The 22,526-nt window shown below is 42.8% G+C and overlaps 1 protein-coding gene across 1 annotated transcript in view; it reads left to right on the forward strand.

Annotated features, from left to right (window-relative positions):
- The window catches only part of LOC128758955 (thrombospondin type-1 domain-containing protein 4-like), a 47,354-nt gene extending 25,093 nt beyond the window's left edge, over positions 1 to 22,261 (forward strand). The window contains exons 8-18 of the mRNA XM_053865476.1: positions 11,775 to 11,979; positions 16,905 to 17,080; positions 17,184 to 17,277; positions 17,387 to 17,584; positions 17,656 to 17,785; positions 18,278 to 18,482; positions 18,557 to 18,730; positions 19,229 to 19,402; positions 19,512 to 19,691; positions 20,276 to 20,420; positions 20,489 to 22,261. Coding sequence (XP_053721451.1) covers positions 11,775 to 11,979; positions 16,905 to 17,080; positions 17,184 to 17,277; positions 17,387 to 17,584; positions 17,656 to 17,785; positions 18,278 to 18,482; positions 18,557 to 18,730; positions 19,229 to 19,402; positions 19,512 to 19,691; positions 20,276 to 20,420; positions 20,489 to 20,631 — 1,824 coding nt within the window. The 3' untranslated portion in view covers positions 20,632 to 22,261. The remainder of the gene's footprint in view (positions 1 to 11,774; positions 11,980 to 16,904; positions 17,081 to 17,183; positions 17,278 to 17,386; positions 17,585 to 17,655; positions 17,786 to 18,277; positions 18,483 to 18,556; positions 18,731 to 19,228; positions 19,403 to 19,511; positions 19,692 to 20,275; positions 20,421 to 20,488) is intronic.
- The last annotated feature ends 265 nt before the right edge of the window (positions 22,262 to 22,526 follow it).

Here is a 22,526-nt window from a genome sequence, read left to right on the forward strand (position 1 = left end):
AGTTCTTGCCAGAACTGTTGTGATCTCATGGTGTGTTTGGTTGTGCTCTGGTAGCCACCCAGTTCCATGGATAGTTCCACCCCGAAGGCGCTGAATAACCCACCTAACTCAGACCATGTATTGGTATGTGTCACTGGAGTTCCCAAGGGGAACATGCCCATTGATGGGAGTGAACAAACATGAGTTGAGTTGCCATGGCAGCCATTTTTATCGGCAAAAACAACAAAAAGACTAGTCCTTCAAGGACATGAAGAAAACAATGGCGAAAATTCTCCAGTTGCGACCACCGCCGCCTACAATGCTGCCTCTGTTTCGTCTTTTGTGCAAGAGGCACATGAGCAATGCTTGTTCCACAGTTGCCATTTTGGGGTTTGTTGTTGTCACAATATTTAATGTGTTTAATATAGCAGACGTTTTTGTGCAATAACACTGTCGAGGCCGCACCAAGAGAGGTTTTTCTGCATCACTCTTACTTTGACTGAAACCTCCAAAAGATTGAATGGAAAAGTAAATTGCTGTAATTCTGTCATGGTTCTGGTCCCCGATTTACATGTAAACCCCCAGTATTAAAACAAAAGGGTTAAAATAAGGAATTAATGTTGAAGGTTTTGATTGGTTACAGTGAGTTTTTTTTCTCACACTGCTCCTCTTGTTGCTCTGGTTTCAGTGTAATTTGTGTCTAACTTGGGAATTAAGGTGTAAAAAAGCCTCCCAAGTAGAAGGGCCTTTTTAAAATGTCATCTTATTTACGAGCGACGAGGTTGAAGGTGCTTGTTTGGTGAGCACGTTCTTCAGCCCTTAACACGTTAAAATGATGTTCTTTGTCGAGCGGCCAACTCCGCTGACATTCCTGACGCAACATCCCAGCTCATCTGGAAAGGCTATACCGCCCAAGCTTGGCCTCCGTGTTGAAATAACTGTGGCTGCATCACTGTATTCACAACCAGTGACAAGACAATGTGGCCTATAAGTGACATCGCCAGATCTCACTTTTCTAACAATTAAGAGTGACTTGGATTTGACTAAATCGAGAGGCTACATCTGTCTCCCACATGCTGCTCTGATGATTTTTAACAAACAGTAGCTGACAACAAGCTTTCCAATCGGCTCCTCGAGCTTGTGTTTGGAAGCCACTCCGACTCTTGACTTCACGTCCTGCTGCTCTTACTCTGAAGCTATTATTATTATTCCTCCCATTAAAATGACTTTGTCCCTCACTATTTTGCTGTCTGCAGTTGTTGCACGCCGTACATATGAGGTAATTTACATATACCATAGAGTGCACACTCCCTGACTATATATTAACTAAATTCAAGAAGGGAAATAGATCTTGTTCGTATGCCGTAAGCCGCACCAGGCCATAAGCCGCGGGTGCAGTGGTGCTGTCTGCGCCGTAGAAAGGTCAGTGGTGCGCCCAACTTAACAATGCATGAGGATCACTTCTAAACTAGTTTTGAAAACGGGGTCCAGCGTTTAGAGTGACTCATGAAACAAACTCTGCAATGTTCTGAACTTGAATCATGAACTCATGAACTCACATCACATCATTTATTTACATTAAAGCTCTCCAAATGTGCTGTTTTCGCCCACTTGTCTGAAGTTCCGACACCACAGTCGGTCTCAGCTGCTGCTTTTCCTCTCCGGTCCTCCAGGAGCTCGGCTCTGTTGGCAGAGGTTTCTTTTTTTCTTGTTTCGCTTGTCGACTGTCATCTGTATGTGATTTGCAGATTGTGTCATGAGGTCAAAAATGGGCCAGACCGCGAGTGGAAACGGAGTTGGAAAATTTTGGAATGTTCTTTTCATGCAAAAATTGAAGCAAAATATAAAATATAAAAAAAGAGCCAAACAACTGAGGAGGAACTGAAATGGGCCATCAGACAGATAGAAGATGAAAAAGAAGAAAAAGTGCAGGAACGGCCAGGATCTTTTATTTATTTATTCGTTTTACCATAACTAAGGAGACAATTGGGCGCTAGACAGGGTTAGAAAAAACAAAGCACATTATCACATATAAAATATAAAACCCTTGGAGGCAGTGAAAGGAGTGATTGATACTGAGCTTGGAAGTGAGACAGTCTGACAACACACGTTGCTGATCTGAAGTCAGCACTGTCAGCCATGTGCAGCATCTCCAGAGATCACGCCTTTCCTCTTTAAACCAGACCCATCTTGTATCTACAACTTTTCTGACTAATGCATGTGTTTCAAATGTACAAGTCCCGCATCATGATCAGGGTACTGTCCAGAATATTCTCTCGGCATCGGGGCAGGAGCATTAGGAGAATGGCATTCTTGAGGGCCATTTATGCTCAGTGTTACTTATGGTTCCGTACCCGGATGGAGCCTTCTGTCCGTGCTCTGCAGTCATTTCATCCATATTTCTGTATGTTTGCACAAAGCTTATGGGAAACCATGGGGGCAGTGTTGCTGTTACTACCCGATATGTAGCTCTAATGTGACACGAAGGAAACAAAAGAATGGTGGAATTTCTTTGTCCTCTGATCGCGATAGATTTAACAGTCTCACCCACGTCCTGCAATGCTGAGCTGAGCCAGGCATTATTTTGGCCTGACAGCATGAAACTGCAACTCTATGAAAAGGAAGCCTTTATAGATCAGGTGAGGTGATCCTTAAGGCAGAGACTCACAGTGGAGCTCCTGCTTTCCCTCTTTTAAAGGAGCCAGAATTCCTTGGTTTGATGCTCCCTGGTTGTGATCATGTCTACCAAGTGATGTAGGCATATGGTAAGCACAACAGTTAGTCAGAGTTTTAGTTAATGCTTACTGTTGTATCTCTAATGATTTCAGGAATGTACTAGTTTCAATGTTCTCAGTAATGTTTTAGTAGTGACGGGAAGATGAGGTTTCATGACAGACAGTATTAAAGAGTTCATGAGGTTTCATGAAGCAGTGTCCTGATTTTCAGTGGCCACCAGATGGCACTGTCTGCTGTAAAAGATTTGGACTTGAACAACTAATTCAATGTAACCTCACGTCATTTCTAAACCAAGAGTGCCATCTAGTGGCCTCTGAAAATTAGGACACTGTTTCATGAACCCTGCAATACTGTTTCATGATACCTCATCTAGCAATCCTTATGTTTTAGTAGTCTTTCGTTTTTATCTACTTTATTATGTTTATTATGTTAATCTTTTTTATTCTTTATAACATGCTCTTTATGCTCTTATTCTTTACAATATTATTATTATAATCAAGATGTCATAACCTTAAAGAGAATAACTCTTGGAGCCTTGACAAGCTGAGGAGATTCCAAAACAGGGTATAGACAACATTACCGTTCAAAATCTCCCTCATGCTGCAGCTCATTGTCGCCGCCATTCAAGCAGTTTCTTTACCTCAGCAGGATCTCCAACACCAGTCGCCGGGCCAAGTTTTGCAACCACTAATTGCAGCTTGGCAGCAACCTGGTGGTGTTCTTAAGAAGCTCTTAGTTACGCTGCATTTTAAACCAGCCAATGTGTCCTTAGATACTCTTTTTTTCTTTTGAACACACAACCACCTGTCTAGTATATCTTTGTCCTCCGCGTTGTGATAACGTTGTGTACAGGATAAACACAATGTGATGGATTGATTCATGGTTCTGAACTGCTTTTGTGAAGGAATTCTTTTTATTTTCCTCCTTTTTTTTCCATCTGGCAAACGCTGAGATTCCATTTGAGAAGGCGTGCTATACGCTCAGGGAATTTGAAATGAACATGAAACTGGGACTCATTACTTGCAGTTTTTTGTAGTTCAATGCAAAGTGAAGAAAGCTGCCACGATGTCGGGGTGATAACAATGGGACCTGCGTTGGGAAGGATAAGGATCAGGGCAGAACTGCTGCATAGCCATCTCCAGACTAAGAAAACATCCTTTTACTTGAAACTTCTAAGGTTTCTTATTCGCTGGCTGCAGAAATCCAAGTTTCTGCGGGACTGACCCACCAGAGGATTTTTATTATAACCCCCGACTGCCACCATGATGCAGGAGAAACTCATCGTAACTTGTTGACACGTTAATCCTTTCATTTGTTGCCTGGTCTCGTGGTCACCAGGGGGCTGTAACCTGCCGCACGACCGTCAGCGCTCAGCCAAAACCTGGCACACACTTCTGTATCAGAGGAAGAGGAAGTGGTTTCAAAATCTAACATCCAGCCTCATTACTGCTGATTTACAACCTGAGTTTGGATATAAAACATATTATTTATGAATTATTACAGGAACTGTCAGTATATGGCCATAAACTACGCAGATTTGGTGCTTTATATTTCAGGGTTGTAAAGTAAGAATTCTTTTTTTTTTTGTTTAGTTTATTAACAATAACCAGATTTCTCCTTTGAGCTGGGTGCAGGCTGGAACCTCATAAAATTAATAATCTGAAATAAAAATACATGAATCATGATGTGAACCAGATCGCACAGATCAAGAGCAAACCCTTCCAAGGTTCCTGCGGTGCTATGCTCCACATCTGGACGCTAATGTTGGCTTTAGCGTGGCGGCCCTCTGATGCAATCTTCTCGAAATGAAAAATGGCAAAGGGCAACTCATCTGACTTGAATAACGTGCACTAAGAAGAAATCTGGATTTGTTGACGGCTCATCTTTAGCTGGTGAGAGTGCAAGTTTCTGTTTCTGACGCAATGAAATATAAAGTCAAATTTGATTTATGAGTCTGTATCTGGAACTAAAACAAAGTGCAAGTAAAATATTGAAACCTATTGGTGTAATGTTCACAGCTATAACTGTTTATCTCCGTAAACTATGTATCTATATCTTAGTAGTGACGGATGAAGTTTCATGAAACAGTGTCCTGATTTTCAGAGGCCACCAGATGGCACTGTCTGCTGTAAAATGTTTGGACTTGAATAACTGATCATCATTTCTAAACCAAGAGCGCCATCTAGTGGCCTTTGAAAAATGCAAATCATTACCTCAAACCTCCCGCAGATAGACAGGAGAAGCGTTTTCCTTCGTCCTAGTCATCATTCTGTCATAGTTAAAATAAAATCTTGATGATTTTCTTTACTGACCTTCCTCATTAAAGGCACCTCAGTTGAACCCTCCACCACTGTCCACGGTAGGATTTGGAACCCCCCCATGGCTGAAGTCCTCTTTTCTGTTGCTTTTGTTGAGTTGTAGTTCAGTTTGATTCGTAATAACAGCTCTACCTCATTGTCAGTCCACATCTCGGTTTCCACTTTTGGCTTGTTATGCTATTGTAGTGCGACCTCAAGCATGTTCCATGCCATCGCCACCCATGGACTTAATGTATTATATCCTTCTTCATTGAACGGCACCAAACATCCGTTACACTCATGACTCCTCACGAAATTCAAATAGAACTTGGCTTTAAAATAGGTCTATTAACAAAGATGTCTGGGGAAAAAAAAGGCTTTGGAGGTTTCAACAATGTCTGTCTGTCTGTCCATCATCCATAGAACTATTCGTAGGTATGTGTAGCAGGAGTCATTACTAGCAATCTCAATGTACGTGAGAGAGATCAGTATTAAAAAAAATCTCTAGATTATGGCCTCATCATCAGAAAAAGGCACCTCACTGCATCAAGAAATGATTGTGGCCTGTGAACCGGCAGCTCCATTTCTACTGATCGACTACATTACAAGTAAATAACCGAACTGAGCTCCCGCCTTCAAATCTGCGGTCCGCATGCAGTCATGGGTTAAGAAGGAGTCCATCCTGTTTAAACAGGACGTCCCACTGCTGCCACTCACTGGGTCCGTCCACGTTAATGTGGAACACAAGTGTAATTTAACTAGACACATCCATGTGAATAAAAATAATAAATTCCATTCACACTCTGTTTTGCTTTGAGAAGTCCCAGCACCGCGTTGAGCTTGTGTTGCACCACATTTCAAACTTAATTTACAACAGCACAGAGTTAAAAGCCTTCCCCCTCCGCCCCTGCTGTTCCCGCGGTGCATGATATCATTCTGAGCATTAACTTCATATTCGTATTTGCATTCCGCATGTCGAGCCGCAAACCCGGTCCCCCATGTGGATAAAAGCTTTGTTGCTGTACGTCCGTCCTAACGTTACTCCGGAGCTGTCAGGATGGGTCTTAGCGCTCTTCGCTACGATATATCATGTGCGTGTTCACTGTTAAGGAAAAGTACCAATGACATATTTGGCTCTGTTAATGCCCGCGGTGAGATATTGGCTCTGACTGCTGGTCGTGGTTCAGTGTGGGGAGTTCACAGGAGTGTCGCCTCTCGCACACATGTTGTAATAAATATGATTTGACACTTTTTTTTTCTCGACAGCTCTCTGGTAACTTTACAGTGTGTGTCTGATGTGTTTAGCAGCATCAGCTGTGTAAGAAAACCGTCTGCTGCCGTTGTGTAACTCTGAAATGATGAAGTCACTTTAAAGTAGATTGTCATTTGAAGTATTTGTTTGACTTTTGTTGTGTAGAGCTTCATTTCGTGACGAGGGTTAGGTTACTGCACTTTTGAATTCTCTTAAATGTGAGAAAGATTCAACAGTTTATTAGGTTATAAGATATTTAAATTTCAACTTCTACTACTACTACTTTTGTTTTTCTATTTGTTTTAGTTATCTAGGATTTTCTTCCCTAATAAAATATAACAAAATAAAAACAACAACAATAATAATAGTAATAATAATAATAATAATAATAATAATAATAATACACAGAGGCATAAAAAAATCTGAAAATGAGTTTTGTTTTTATAAATCTGACAAAGTTGTAGCTGCGTACACATATGTGTTATATATAATTGTAAAACGATTATTAGGTGTTTCATTTGAATGGTCATTGTCTATTGATATCATTTTTTTTTTAACATTTTTTTAAAAATCAATGTATCTTATTCTATCTAAAAACTATAAAAACATACCTCCAAGTATTTGTTTTTGTAAAATATATCGCAAGGGTCCAATTTTATTTTATTTTAAGAGCAAACAGTATTTTGAATTTTAATATGCATCTAATTAAGTAACACTTTAGATTGGTGAACACATATTAATTGTTAATAGACCAATTACTTGCCTATTCCTGTGTAACAAGACGCTAAAACATACTTTATAAGGATCAATTACAGGCTAATATGCTGCTAATGCATGTTCAGATTGCTAGTTTATTTATTCTGATATATGTTCCCAATTGTAAAGTGTGACTGATAAAATATATAAATAAAAAAAGAATCAGTTAAAGAGCAAAAATAAATAACTCATTCCAAACCACCCACATCACTTTTTCACAAGCTATTCTAATGCCAACCAACCCTGGGGGTTTTATAGACATGAATGAACAAGTGAATGACGACTGTACTGTGGAGTGAAAAATTCACAATGTGGCCAGAACTGAGTGGCTTGGCGGAGGTTTGCTTTCTTGTAGCAGTGTTTCCTCCATGCTGAGGAATACATCCACCACTCGACACATTTCTTCTGTCGTCATGATTTTTCAGGAGCCTGTCACATGTTCAACCCTCTAACTCTTAAAACCGCTGCGACCTGATGGGTTTGACCCATCCAGATTTGTTTTGAAGGTGCTGGAGGGTTCACCGAGAGTCACGGCACCACTGTCCTGACGCTTGTAACCATTTCCAGATGCAGGTGGGCTCCAGCGACATTTTTAAAATCCCATTATAGTTCCTCTGACAACAGGGCGAGCTCCCTCTTCCAGATGGCACCAGCCACCCACAGAGTGGAGGAGGAGGAGGAGGAGGGAGCAGCCACTCGATCTGGTGGCCAGAGCTGCTCGTGGACACATTCACCCAGTTTGTGATGTGACAGACAATCCTTTTAGACAACTGAAATTACCGTGCGTAGTTGCTGTTTTCACAACTGAGCGTTTTCATAGTGAGTTCTGTGCGAACTGACTTAAGTGAAGCTTCCAGCTTCATTCTGTATTTGCTGCTACACCAGCAGCCTCGTGTTCCAACTCAACTGATTGCAACTGACATCCTTGTTATTGCTTGAAAGTTAGTCCTGCCAGTCCTAAGCTTCTATCTGAGGGTTAAAACTTCAAAATCACTGGGCCGTGGTTAAGGTTAGGCATTTGTTTAGGATGGTTAGGTTTAGGGTGAGAGGCAGGGGAAGCATTATGGCAATGAATGGTCCCCACAAAACATAAAAAAACATAGCGTGCACGTGTGTGTTTGTGTATTTATTTATTTCATCATTTCAAACAGTAAATATTTGACATGGGATTGAGATATCAATTTGTGGGATGGAAGACATCTTCTCGTATTTGCCTTCAAGTTGCTCCCAAACCATAAGCATGGCACTGTTGACCTGTTCCCTTAACTAACCCCCAGTAAAGAAGTCACTGGGTGTTGCGTCTCGACCCTAGTCTGCCCACTCATGCAGACCATGAAGACCCATTCGTCTCCTGGGGAAGTGGTCACTCGCAAAGGACTGGAAGAGCACCATCTAGCATAAAAATCAAATCTTCAAAGTATGGTTACGAGAAGTGTCTTCATCCCGCAACAGCATCACCCATATTTAAAATGAAACCATACACATTTTTGTATGAATTATAATCGATAAATTATGTTGTTCTATCGCATTTTAAGTATTAATAGTAGTATAGTGTTTTAAGTGTTAGTATTTGCACCTGCATATGTTATGACCAAATAAACAGGTTCGTGCCATAACCATATATTATATATATATATATATATATATATATATATATATATATATATATATATATATATATATATATATATATACATATATATATATATATATATATATACATATATATATATATATATATATATATATATATATATATATATACATATATATATATATATATATATATATATATATATATTTTATACATATATATATATATAACATGTTTTGTTCATTGTATTGTGGCTGTGCTTTCATGAGCGCAGTCTATATAAACTAAATGTATTATCATGTCCCTTTTGGTCTGTATTAGTCACTGGAGCAGGCCGATAATGGAGCACAGACTTTGGCATGTCTCGTGCTCCGAGTGCAACCATGAACACACTCAAGTACACATGCAAATGATGCATTTCCATCCAGCCTTCCATGCACAGATATATTGAATTTACGCATCTTAATTAGAGCGGTTTTATTTGAGGCTCACTCTCCAGCAGTGCTGTCTGGAGCCAGCGCTTTTATTGAAGACATTCATCAACTGGAGTCGCAGCAGATAACCTTTCACCATCTCATTCTTTATTTAATGGGAGGAACTTTTTCCAGGCGCAAGCCGACGTGCTGCCATTTCTGTGATGTTTAAGGTCGGGATGAAAATGAAGATGCGCGGGGCGTGTTTATTGCGTGTCATGTCACCAACAGCTCTGCTTTACGGAGCTTTTAGCTTCTTTCCACAGCGCCGAAATGTCCCACCATCGCTCTGCACGTCTGTTATCACAGAGTTCCTTCTTTATGCTCCTGCAAAGAGAGGGCATAGTAGTCTGCGGTGTTTAGCTCCAGCCAGGGTTTTCAAAACCGCACAATGACAAAAGGGTCTTTTTTTTTCTGGCGTTTGAGTCCACTGGCCTTCACTCTCATCACTTATTTCCTGTGTGGAACAAGCACTTGATGTTTGTCTTGGATGGAAGAGAGTCCGCCGCTTCAGGCGTCAGAAGGATCCAGGCTTCGTCCCTGGTCACTCTTTCTTTCTCTTTCCTGCTTCTCCTCTCTCTTGTGGTTTTCCGCTGACTTCTCAAGCTCTAGCTAAACACCTGCAGCGTCTTTATGACTTGTTAGACTTGTGAAGTTGTTTTTGGCAGTGGTGTTTGGTGTCGGTTTTGTCACCTCTGGGCCACATGTTCGGCTCAGCGCTCGCTGTAATTACTGTGTTGTGACTGTCAAGCCGTGCTTTACTGGGGGGCGAACAGTTGCGTGACAACAAGCTTTGAGGCGGATAGAACCTCAGAAATCGAGGGATTCACGTGGAATTCTGTGAAACTGCTTGGCTGCTCTCCAGTCACACAAATCCCCTGAGTTTAGATTTGCAGGCCTTTAATTCCCTCTTCTGGGTTTCTTATTGGCAAGCGTGGTGTTTTTGGGACTCCCCCTCCACAGCCCTGTGTGAGCATGTGAACGGTAGCGAGACGGCACCACCTGTTCGCTCAGACCTTTACTGCTGCTTCCACTGGATTTATGGACTGCTGATGTGAAGTCTTCTATTTTCATCTTGTCTTTTAGTGCCACAAAAATGAAAAGCTAAGTCCAGTAGAATTAACTTCATTGATCCTATAAGAGAAGCCTGGATATCAGTCCAGCAAAAACAAGAAGCCCCCTTAGTTTAAATTCACTTCTTACGGACAACAACGTCATCATCCAGTGTCCCTCCCCAGAATTTTGTGCTCCTTTATATGTGGTCGCTTTAGTGTGTAGAGTGTGTCTTTTCTGCAACCAGATACAATGACAAGTCACATGTACGGAAGCCTGGAAGTGACATGCATGTGTTTATTTTTTTGGATGTGACATGCATGACTTTATTTTTGTTTATCTCAAGATAAAAATGATCTTGAGATAAGTGTTTTCTCAGGATAAAAAAATAAAGTCATGCATGTCACATCCAAAAGAATTCAACGCATGCATGTCACTTCTGCACTACGAGGTCTGCGTAATACGTATAGCTTAGCCACATATGGTATTATGAAACCTTTGGTCCAGGTCACACTCAGATTCACGCTCACACTCAATAGGTCTAAAGTGAATGGGTTCCACTTCAGATACGGGAATAAATGTCACCAAATATAAACTGCTATACACTTCATTCAGGCATATTACCCTGCAATTAATTATTATGAAATACTGATTCTCATTCTCAGTGTTGATACCTTGGATGATATTGATATATTTGGGTCACACTTTAGATTAGAGAACACGTTACCATAAATAAAGTCATTATTAAGTTAGTAGCGGCTTATTAGCCTGTAATGAATCATTGTAAAGTACTTATCAGTGTCTTGTTAAGCCTGACTTCATTTTACTCAGGATTGGGCACCAAAAGTACAACATCATAATTACTGGTTAGTGCTAGTAGTTATATTATTAATAGTTCATGTGTTCCCCAATCTGAAGTGTTGCCCATATTTGATATCATTTTCGATACTGCTGTCATGAAACAGTACTTGAAAAGACATGAAAACATTTTTGTTTACATGAAAAACACAACCTTTGAGCAGAAGAATAATGAAATATTTGGTGGGAAGAATGAGAGCAAAACAAGAAAATCAGGTTTTCTCTTGCAAATACTTGCAAAATAAACCTTCCCAATTATCTGTTTATCTTCAGAGCTTCCAGAGATTTAATAGACTGGCGAAGTGGAGTTTTTAACAATTAAAGTTTGTTTGTTAAGTGGTTTACGTTCGTCTGACCTAAACTTCATTTGTGTCACTCGCCTTTCTTTCACACAAGCACGTTCCTAAGATTGATAGTAAGAAGTGGAGCTCGATCTTTTCATGTCAAGATTTATTTAACAAAATATCAGCCTGACAAAAGCAGAATTATTCTACAAGGCAAAGTCATCTCTTGTTGTCACATGGAGATGGACAGAGGACGTGGCCTCGTCCAAACCATGCAGTACGGTGGCCACAATGGAGCCATGTATAAATACATGCAGTCACACAAATAGTCCAGAACCTGAATGATTGCGACTCACGCTGTAGCATCTCTGACTGCTGTCTGAGCTTCAGACCCCTTCAGGATACTTTTGACCTCTCTATACTTCAAACCTAGTTGACAAACTTCCCATTTCTCTGTCTTCCATTTCTAACTCCACTCTCCCTGTCTGACAGAGTCCAGGCTGCGATGAGTATCTGGGATCCGGGAAGGTGATGGACAGATGTGGAGTGTGTGGAGGCGACAACTCCTCGTGCAGGCTTGTCTCCGGGCTCTTCAAACACAGTCTGACCAAGATCGGATACCACAAGATCGTGGAGATCCCAGAGGGAGCCACGAAAATCAACATCACTGAGATGGTGAAGAGCCGCAACTATCTGGGTGAGCGAGTGGCCTGTGGAGATGATGTTTGCAATGTGTGAGGCTTCCTCTGAAGTTGAGTCTCGCCTCAGAGCATGACATCACACTGCTGGTGGAAATGCTCATTTATCATCACTGTCCTGACATGACACAATGGCAATGACAGTCCTGAGTGTGGATCCTATCGGGAGGGATGATCCGGGCGTAACACATGACATGAACAGATATATCTTAAAAACACTCCCAAGACTTGTAAAAACCATCTCTTCATTCATTCACGTCATTTTACGTCTAGGTAGACCAGACGTGTGATGTGAAGCGGCGGTCTATATACTCAACTCAGCGGCGCGGAAACCTTTCCCACTTGTACACTTTGTGCACTGCCATCCCCACGTCATTCTTTAGCAGTTTACCTTATATAACATACTACGGAGCATCATGCCAAAGTGGAACTGGTGCTCATGTGTCTTCAATGAAGTGAAATATCCACATAAATCATCTCATCAACCTCTGAAGTGCATCAAGCCTCTTGAAGTAGATGCAAATCCTCATGTACTTTGAGGTGGAGACTTTATTGTGTCAACTTTCACTTATAATTCTTCCAAGTGTTGAAGAACCCTTTGAGGACACAGAAAAGTGGTTTTCCACCTACAAACCGACGATAGGTTTATCACACCGGGGTCCTAAGTCACTCCACGATTGAGTCCACTGGAAGATTCAGTGAATTGTTTGCCCATAAGTTGGATACCGACTCATGTGACGTCAGTGCGGTCCCCGTTGAATCTGAATAGAGCATGTGAATGTTTTGGCGGGGGCTCAAAAATGTTGTACATGTCAGGTACTTCCACCGGCTGAAGTACAACTGTGAATAACGGCGGTCTCGCCGTGAAGGACATTACCGGTCGTCATGAATCTGTAGGGAAGTCATGGGTCATGATGACTGCTGTCATTGGTTCTGGCGGGAATGAAAGGAAAGGACAGCTTGAAGGAAAAACTGAGAGCAGTGACTGAAGAGAATAGGTCTGTTGCTTCTAGTCAACTGGACATCTGCGTCCCAGAGTGATGCTGAAGTCAGCCATGCATGTGGATGCAATAGTCTTTGGAATGAAACTACTGCAGTGTTCCCTCATGCCATAGGTTGTGCTTGTGGTTTCGTCAAGGGTTAAGACATAGAGAGACGATCCATAGAATGCAGTTTGACATCTCTTGGCACATGAAGTTATTCATTTAACCAGTGTGACTCGTCGTGCAGAAAACGTGACACAAGTGAGGTAGCAGAGACCTTATGACCGTCACCACTGCATGTTCCGATCCTGCCCAACTGTTCTTTTTGAACTTCAGTTAATGTCGCAGGAGGGGAAACAACTTGAATGCCTACAGGTAGATGAGGTGTCATGAAACAGTACTGCTTTAACAAGGTTTAATCCAATGAAGATACAGAAAAGAGGGCACGAACAGGAAACAAGGTGAGGAGCCACCGAAATGCGGAGTGAGGGAAACACACAGGGACGGTGAAAAAACCTGTAACAGAAAATAGGCAAGCCTAAGTCAAACCGAAATAACGGGGATAACAAAAACGCACTTGGATAAACTCACAAGGCCCAAATAACAATCAGTGCTCAGTGGTGGAATAAACAGACACACACACGAGGAAGAAAGCCAACAAGAGAAAACAAAAGCTGAGCTGCAGAAACACTCACACAAAGCTCATAGCAAAAGGCAGAAAACAAACAAAGACGAAACCAAGAAGGCAGCAGAAAAGACACTCACACACAATCTAAGAGTTATCAAACACACTGGGGAACAAAGTCACGAGAGTAAGATTTTTATCGGTGGATGTGAAGTAACCATCTGGCAACACACTGGAACCAAGGAGCTGAAATCAGTGGAGCTTGTTTAGCGGATGGGTTCCAGCTGTGCTGCTGTGAAGCTGGACAGAAAACAGGCAACGGAAACAACACACAGAACCGGAAGTAACAAAATAAAAGCACACAGAGACCGAACATGACAGTTGCAGCCCTGGTGAGAATATGCTGTAAAAATCAATCCAAATCTTAACACATTTGGGGAGTCACACTTTGTTGGTGTGGCCTCTGAAACATTGTTTTTATTCCATCATCACAGCTCTGGCACAGTGATACACAGGTATAATTTGGGTGTTTGTAAAACTTGATATGATGTCTACTTTGTAGTCTCAGCATGGAGAGAACATCTATGTGGTTTCATAAGTGCAACTCCATCAGAAGCTTAGTCCTGGCTACTAAAGCTGGATGTGAACTTTCCATCAATGGCAGGGTGCACCCCACCCACCTTCCAGGCCTCTGACTCGCTTTAATAAATTCTCTGTTGGAGGGAAACAAAAGCTAACAACGATGGCTTTCTTTTTTTTTTCCCGCCACGAAACACGTCCATGCTAATCCTCGGCCTCATTTCCATTTCGCATTCGCCGTGTTGACATTTGACAGATTCATTCTTGGCGCTCCAGCTGAGCTCCCAGACTGCAGCAGCAGCAGCTGCTTGTTGAAAATAATTTAATTTGTCTGATTAAAAAGCGGATTAACCAGCGGGGCGGCATCACTTTGTCACGTTTCTCCCACACACAGACTTTTGTGGGAGAGAAACACGACGTTGATAATTGCTGTCTCTGCTCAGCCTTTGACTCACCAGTGGGCTGTTTTCAGGAGTTGGAATGTCAGACATTGTTTCATTAGGACAGATGCCTCTGTGGCTTTGCAGAGAGGAAATGTCGCAGATTTCCCCTCAAAATAAGTGTGTGAACAAGTCTTCATTAGAGGATCTTGATCCTTCCTGCTGCTGTGTTTTAATGAACATGAGGAATGTGTGTCATTGGAGAGCGCTCACCTGCCTGCCTTCATAAGAGGGACACAGGTCTCACAGGTGGTCTAACAGCACCGCAGACGGCCATCTTCCTCTCATGGATTGTGGACACCATGGTGTTGAGGTGGCGCGCTTTCATGAATTTCACACAATATTTTCCAAGTGTGTTACAGTGGTTCAGCCCAGTTCTTCATGAGAAATAAAAACTCAATTCGAGCCTCCAATTACCACTCCTACGAAGTGACATTTGGAGGGCTTGTTTTCCCGCTGAACTATTCCCTGCTTTGTACCCCCCTCAAAAAAGACATTTTTAAAACATTCCCACACCGATCGAATTCATGAGCAGATTTTTCCTCATCACTTCATAGTTGAGATGTTGAAATAATGCTAGCGACACTTCTGATCCCAATCTTTACACTGTGTGGTGGCTTGTGAACTCTTTAAATAAAACATACATAAAAAAACATAACTTAAAACATATCTGGAAGTGGAGTCGGAGCATCCATGAGTGGAGCAATTAAAGAGGGATTTCTCTCTTCTCAGTGCAAAGACACTATTTCCTCTGACCCTGTTAGACATAGTGGGAGAGCAGCTGCTGTTTCCACCCATGCAGCTTCACACCAAAGAAACACAAAGTGCCTGAGAGAGCCTGTGCAGTTGCCAATATATTATGTATTTTTGTGAGAATATTTTTAGCAAGTTATCGCACAACACGACCCTCTCAGTGAGACAGCTGGTTCACTTCCAGTCACCAGTAACTTGTCACGATGTCCTGCTTGGGCCTGTTAGTAGTGGAGGCTTGGTGAGGTTTCATGAAACAGTGTCCTAATTTTTCGTTGTTTTTTTTATCTGCTGTAAAATGTTTGAACTTGAATAACTAATTCAATGGAACCTCACATCATTTCTAAACCAGGAGCGCCATCTAGTGGCCTAAAAACCTGTTTCATTAAGTCTGCAATACTGTTTCATGATACTTCGTCGACCCATCACTTGCTGACTTGGCTCTCAAATTGAAGGGTAGTTCAAGGTCCTTCTATCTACTGTCTGAAGTTAGGTTGTGGGTGCACAAAGACCAACAGACGGCCTTCCATCTCTGACTCTGGATTGACAACAACAATCCCTCTTCCCACAAGTCTCTGGTGGCTCATGCCTGGAACAAGAGTTGATAAGGTTTCATGAAACAGTGGCCTGTTTTTCAGAGGTCACCAGGCACTGCTGTAAAATGTTTGGACTTTAACACCAACTTCCACAACACCTCACATCATTCTAGTGAGCCACTGTTTCATCCACCCTGCGGTACGGTTTCATGATGATATCCCTGAACCACAGTAGGACTTCTTCATTCACACTGGCAGGTGGGAGCTGAGTACGAACAATGCACATTTGTGTTAAGATCATTGCTTCAGTTAGTTCCCCTAAAAACGTTCATTCGTTTGGAAGTTCAGCTAACAAATATGATCAAATACTTTGGTTTAGAGGTTACTCAATCAAAACAGTATTTTTACGCCATCGAAGAAATGTTGACTACAAACAGCTGACTTTGATTTTCGTCGTTTTTATATCTGGTAATTAAAGTAACAGACCGAAGCAGAGCAACTCAGTTATTTAACAGCCTTGCTCAATTTTTTCATTTTTATTTTATGTAATATTGGTTTTGGCGCTGGGTTCCTAATTTGTCGTTCGCCTCAAACAAGGCCAGACCACACAGTGACATGCGCTGCTGCTGCCTGCTCCAGGTTCTTCTGAAAAGGACCTCTGTTCTCCAGCGTTCATCTCTAATGTGCTGTGAGTTGTTCCAGCGCTCCTCGACAAACCCGTCTTACGTTTCAACTCTGATGCGTTTTCGAAAAGCTGGATGGATCTTAATCCTCCCAGTCAGCAGAGGAAAGTATGTTTGGTGGTTTTTCTTACATGATCTGAATCAGCGCCTCGCCAGCACAAACACATTGCAACATTAGTTAAAGGATTTGCCTTCAAATTCACCGAGTCAGCAGGTTTTCTGTGCGCATCCTAAGAAGCGATAGTTTCTTTATAATCATCAGCCCTTATTGAAGAGAACGAGGCTGAAGTGCGAGAGTGATGACTGTGCGGTTTCCCCTCTTTTCCAGCGCTCCGAAGCAGATCGGGAAGATCCATCATTAATGGAAACTGGGCCATTGACCGGCCAGGAAAATATGAAGGAGGGGGAACCATGTTCACTTACCGCCGACCCAATGAAATCAGCTCCACGGCTGGGGAGTCCTTTCTGGCTGAAGGGCCCACCAACGAGATCCTGGATGTTTATGTGAGAACTGGATCTGACTTTATCAAAGAGAAGGATTTGAATAGTAAACGCTTGAGTGTATTGTTTTGGTGTTCTGACCCGAATCTTATCTCCCTTCCTGTAGATGATCTTCCAGCAGCCGAACCCCGGCGTTCACTATGAGTACATTGTTCCATCTGAGTCGGTCAGCACTCCGCAGCCTGACCACAGTCCCAGAGGTGAGTCTGCCTCCATCTCACGCCTCATTCATCTCTATTTTTCTCCTTCATCCTGGCTGTCACTCAATCATGAAAGCAGATAGTTCACTCTGATCTCCTGTCGAAGCAGAGAACGCTGTGAATGGACACGGGGGATACGACCAGCATGGCTACCCCCACCAGGAAAGCTACAATCAAGCAGCGGGCGGGAGACCCCCTTCTCGCGTGCCGGACAACCAGGTTCCTGCTGTGAAGCCGCCGAGACGTGAGAGGGAGCACAACTGGAAGCTGGCAGGCTCTTCAGAGTGCAGCGTTTCATGTGGCAAAGGTCGGACTTGGAAATATGAAAATTGATGCTCTGACTTGACAAGGCACGGACCAACACATCTGTCTTCTTAGGGTCCAAATACTCCATCTTCCACTGCGTCAACCGACTGACTCAGGTCCAGGCTTCGGACACTTTGTGTGACAGCAGCATCAAACCGGCTCCACAGGAGGAGCCGTGCAACCTGCACCCCTGCCCTGCATTGTGAGTCGCTGTTGGTTTGTGGGCCAGTTGCACCTAGTCGATGGACGATTGTAGTAGTGTAGTGTACGCCAACATGTTCAAATACCTGTAAAGACTGGAATACACTGAACTATCAATTTTCCAAGTCAACAATCCACTCCCACATAAATACGTGGTGCCTGTGGGCTTCAAAGTCTTGAGAGTGCGTTATGCCAAATCTTGCAGACATTATGACGTCATACGGCAGACGTTATGGCGTACAACTTACCTTCTGGTTTTATCCTGAGAGGTGTCACATGTGAAGGTCATCATAGTGAAGATTGCTCTGTGACCTCAACATACATGCTTCAACATGCTGTTGACATAACTTACACAGTGTATTTGACAAATTCCTGAGAAGTCGGCATATGCTTGCTAAATCATCCAGGTGCCCATAACCTACTGAATTTCAATGAAGCCAGTAGATTACGGATGAAAAGCTGTGATGTCTGCTAACGGCTCCCTCGTGTCCAGCTGGGACATCGGAGAGTGGTCAGAGTGCAGTAAGACCTGCGGCCTGGGAATGCAGCACCGACAGGTCCTGTGCCGACAGGTTTACGCCAACCGAACCCTCAACGTGCACACAAGCCGCTGTCGACATCTGGAACGACCGGAAACAGCCAGTTCCTGCCAGCTGAAGATCTGCAGCGAGTGGCAGATACGCTCTGAGTGGACCGCTGTAAGAGTTGGGACCTCAGGACTGCAGCTTAGCTAAGGACTACATCACTCACAATTCGCCTTACTTCTCTGCAGTGTTCGGTACCTTGTGGTTTGGGACAGCGCTCACGCGAGGTTCGCTGTGTCAGCAACGTGGGCGACTTTGTCCCCGATGAGGAGTGCAACATGAAACTGCGTCCACTGGACGTGGAGAACTGCGACATGGGGTCCTGCGCTAAGAGCTGGTTCTACACTGAGTGGGGGGACAAGGTAACATCTCCATAATATCTCTTATTTTCCTCACATTCTCCTCATGTTAGAGGCTGTCTTTCCTCATCCAGAACCTGGAACTATCACTACGGTTCCACCATCTGGAGTTTTGTTCATGTATTTTGGAGATTTTGTCACACTTCACTACCCACTCTGAATCCACCTCTGAGATTTATAGCCAAGACTGAACTCTATCCAACATACAGGGAGTGAAAAAAGCCAACCACATGATGTCATGTATCTGTGAAACAAGCAGATTCATCTTCAAGATGAGCTCTAATGTTTAAGAAAACACATCGCATTACATCAAACTACCAACCTGTAACGCCTTTGCTTATTATTTCCCCAAATTTATAAGGAAAATGGTAACTCCTGAGCATGAAGAAAACATATAGTGAAGAGTTTGGCATTTTTGGTTTTGGGAGAAGATGTAATGACTGTTAAATCTGAAGCTATATTGAAGCACTATTTTTAATGTTGGGATGTTTTCCACTACAGTGCTCTGCTGAGTGTGGGATGGGCGTCCGCTCCAGAGGAGTCCTCTGTCTGACCAACCACATTAGCAGCCTCCCTCTGGAGGGCTGCGGCAGCGATCGACCTCCTGACTCTCAGGTCTGCAACAATGGTCCCTGTGAAAACCGCATTGAGTGGTTCACAGGCCCCTGGAGTCAGGTACGAGAAGTCAACATCAGGGGAAAACTCCCAAAGAGGAATGGGCCTTGTATATAATATGGATTTTTCTCCTTTTTTTTTAATCTTTGGAATACTGTTTGTTACCCAGTGTTCTGTGGAGTGTGGGCCGGGCAGCCAGCAGAGGGCGGTGGTGTGTCTCATGAGGTCAGAAGAGGGCTTCACTGTCATGCCGCCGTACGAGTGTTCGTCACTGGATAAACCGCTGAGTCAGCAGAGTTGCAACATCAAAACCTGTGGAGCCAAGTGGTACCACACCGACTGGAGCGCTGTGAGTTTTCAATGTATACTTTAGTGTAGTGATGAGTAGATGAGGTCTCATGACACAGTATTGAAGGGTTGATGGGGTTTCATGAAACAGTGTCCTGATTTTCAGACCCCACCAAATGTCTGCTGCAAAATGTTTCAATGACCAGCGCCATCTAGTGGCCTCTGACAATTAGTTTCATCAACTTTGCGATACTGTTTCATGATACCTCATCTACTCTTCACTACCAGAGTAAGTTATCTAGATAGATTAGAAAGGGAACTTAGACGTTGCTGATACTGTATGAATTTTTCATGAGAGTTACTGAGAAGCACACAGAGTTGAGTGCATCAACTCATCTGGGGGAAGTTTGGAGGCAAAGTTTAGGAGCCCAAATGGTTTGGACATGTGGAGAGGAGCGACAGAATTGGATGAAGATGAATGGTAGAAGAAGAAGACGACCAATGAGGTTTATAGACCAGGCTTAAGAAGGGGATAAAGGGTAGGGATAGATGTGACAAGGGAGCATGATGGACATTGTTGTAAACAATTGTGCGAAATCTTTTCTTTGTCCACTAACTCCCCCTGCTTTAATATTCTTATTCTAGTGCTCAAAGACATGTGAAGGAGGGTTCCGTGTTCGCGAGGTCCGCTGCCTCTCGGACGACAAGTTGGCCAGCACCGGCTGTGAAGAAAAACTGAAACCGTCCCAAAGGGAGGACTGTAACCCCGAACCCTGCGTCCCTCAAATAGGTCAGCAGCTTAGTCCGCTCTCTAATGTCACCTGCAAAAATTCCATCCTCAAGTTATGTTTCTCACAGATGAAAACTGCAGAGACAAGTACTTCAACTGCAACGTGGTGGTCCAGGCTCGTCTGTGTGTCTACGATTATTACAAGAGCACCTGCTGCGCCTCATGCTCTCGGGTTCCTCACAGACACACCATCCACCGAGGCCGCAGCTAGCGCCCTCTTGCTTTCAGCTCTGTCGTTGAGCCGGACTCAGCCGCTTCTGCAGGAATCCTGTTCCGGGATCAGCCCTCGAATGGGGGCCAACTGGACCTTCCTGGAAATGGACAAGAGGATGGACTGGAAAGCGTTGGTGTTCAGCGCCGGCTGCTGAACAGGAAGCTGCGTTCCAGGTCGAGGGGCGATGAGATGCGAATCTCTCAGTGGATTCTCACTGTAACATGATAATATGTGTTGTATCGCTTTAGGTTCCGCCAGCAGTATAATGGATTATCTAATGTATTGTCACTCCTGATATAAAAAGACACCCTGATATATCTGATATAGCACACGCTTTGTTGACCAAAGATATTTAACCTCATCCAAGGGACTTTTATAACTCCTATGTACCCCGATATTGGATGTGGCAAAGCAGATGTGCCCCCCTCATTTTGACATGGTTGTGTGACTGGGATTTGCATAATTTACCGGGGAAATTCATTTGTATTTTGCGAGCAAATCTCGCTCACATCCTCATTGTATTTCCCTTCATGTGACCCCCACCTATCCTGTGCATCTCCCCCAGTCACCGCTTGTCCTCTTCATGTCTTCATTTACCACCTCATTTTCCACTCATTTGAATACTGTACCTTAGAGATTAGCTACTAGTTAAACCAGGTAGATCACATTAACTGTCTATTAATTAAATTAAAAAACATTGTTGCCAAGGTGACAGGAAGGTCTAGATGGCGCTCTTGGTTTAGAAGTGATGTGAGCTCTCATTGAATCCGTTGTTCCGCGTGTCATCAACCCTTCATTGTGTCGTGAAACCTCATCGACCACTCTCTACCTTTTATCCGAAGCCTCTTCACCGAGCTCTGATCAATGAATCTTGAAATGTCCAACCATTTATTATCATATTCCAGCAGCTAAATAACTCAAAATGTATATACAATGGCGGTTGTTTATATCCCGTTGTGCGTGTAAATACTGTAACTATGTATGTATGTTTGACTCAGTGAATGATAGTGTTGTCACATCGTTTTTCCAGCCACTGAAAAAGAAAAAAAAACTTATTTATTTGCTCGCCTCTCCTGGGAAGACGCTGCATGATAGGTCACCGGTGGCCCCTTTTTTGGCTGCAGGGACAAAACCTTTCACAGCTTCTTCACCAGTCACAACCTCAACGCTCAGCACAGGAGTTCAGCAGGCGGCTGGGATGGTAGGAGCAGATGGTCAGAAAAGCATGGGATGTACGTCAACAAAACAAGCTGCTATGATGTTCACGTCATTTTGGACAGAAGACGATCATTCCATGTTTGCATGCGTCTCCTGCTTTTACTGAAATCAGCAAAGACTGTTCCATTAAATGTAATTGATATATGATTGCAAAGTGCATTATTTAATCTGGTGTACATAAAACATTTACAGCATAAGTAAATCAGTTGGGGTTTATGACGGTCTAAATCGTCCAGGTGTTTTTTTTTGTTTTGTTTTGTTTTTATGGTTTTTGTTGTATCCCTCCAAGAGCAGTAAATTTACCTCTCATCCATTATTGAAGTAACATTTAGAAGCGTTGGATTTGATGGACTGAAACAGACTTTCCAGATGACTTTTCTTCCACGAAATGCATTATGAATGGTGCTAAAATGAGTGTGTTTTTGTATTTTGTTGTCTTGTATTTAACAGCAAATTTGTATTTTTTTTTTTTCGAGATGAAATAAATATATTGGATTGTTGTTTTGTCTAGCTTTTATCGGATGCATTATCGACTTCAGTAAATTTGTAAAAATGTTCACAGTATTATGCCAACAAATTCAAAGATAGTGTTGGTTTTCATCATGTTCATTTTGAAAGAATATTTATTGATTATGTATTAGTTGATGTACTGCAACTGAAAGGAGCTATTTGTC

The sequence above is a fragment of the Synchiropus splendidus genome, chromosome 5 (assembly GCF_027744825.2).
Source record: "Synchiropus splendidus isolate RoL2022-P1 chromosome 5, RoL_Sspl_1.0, whole genome shotgun sequence".
Lineage (NCBI taxonomy): Eukaryota > Metazoa > Chordata > Actinopteri > Syngnathiformes > Callionymidae > Synchiropus > Synchiropus splendidus.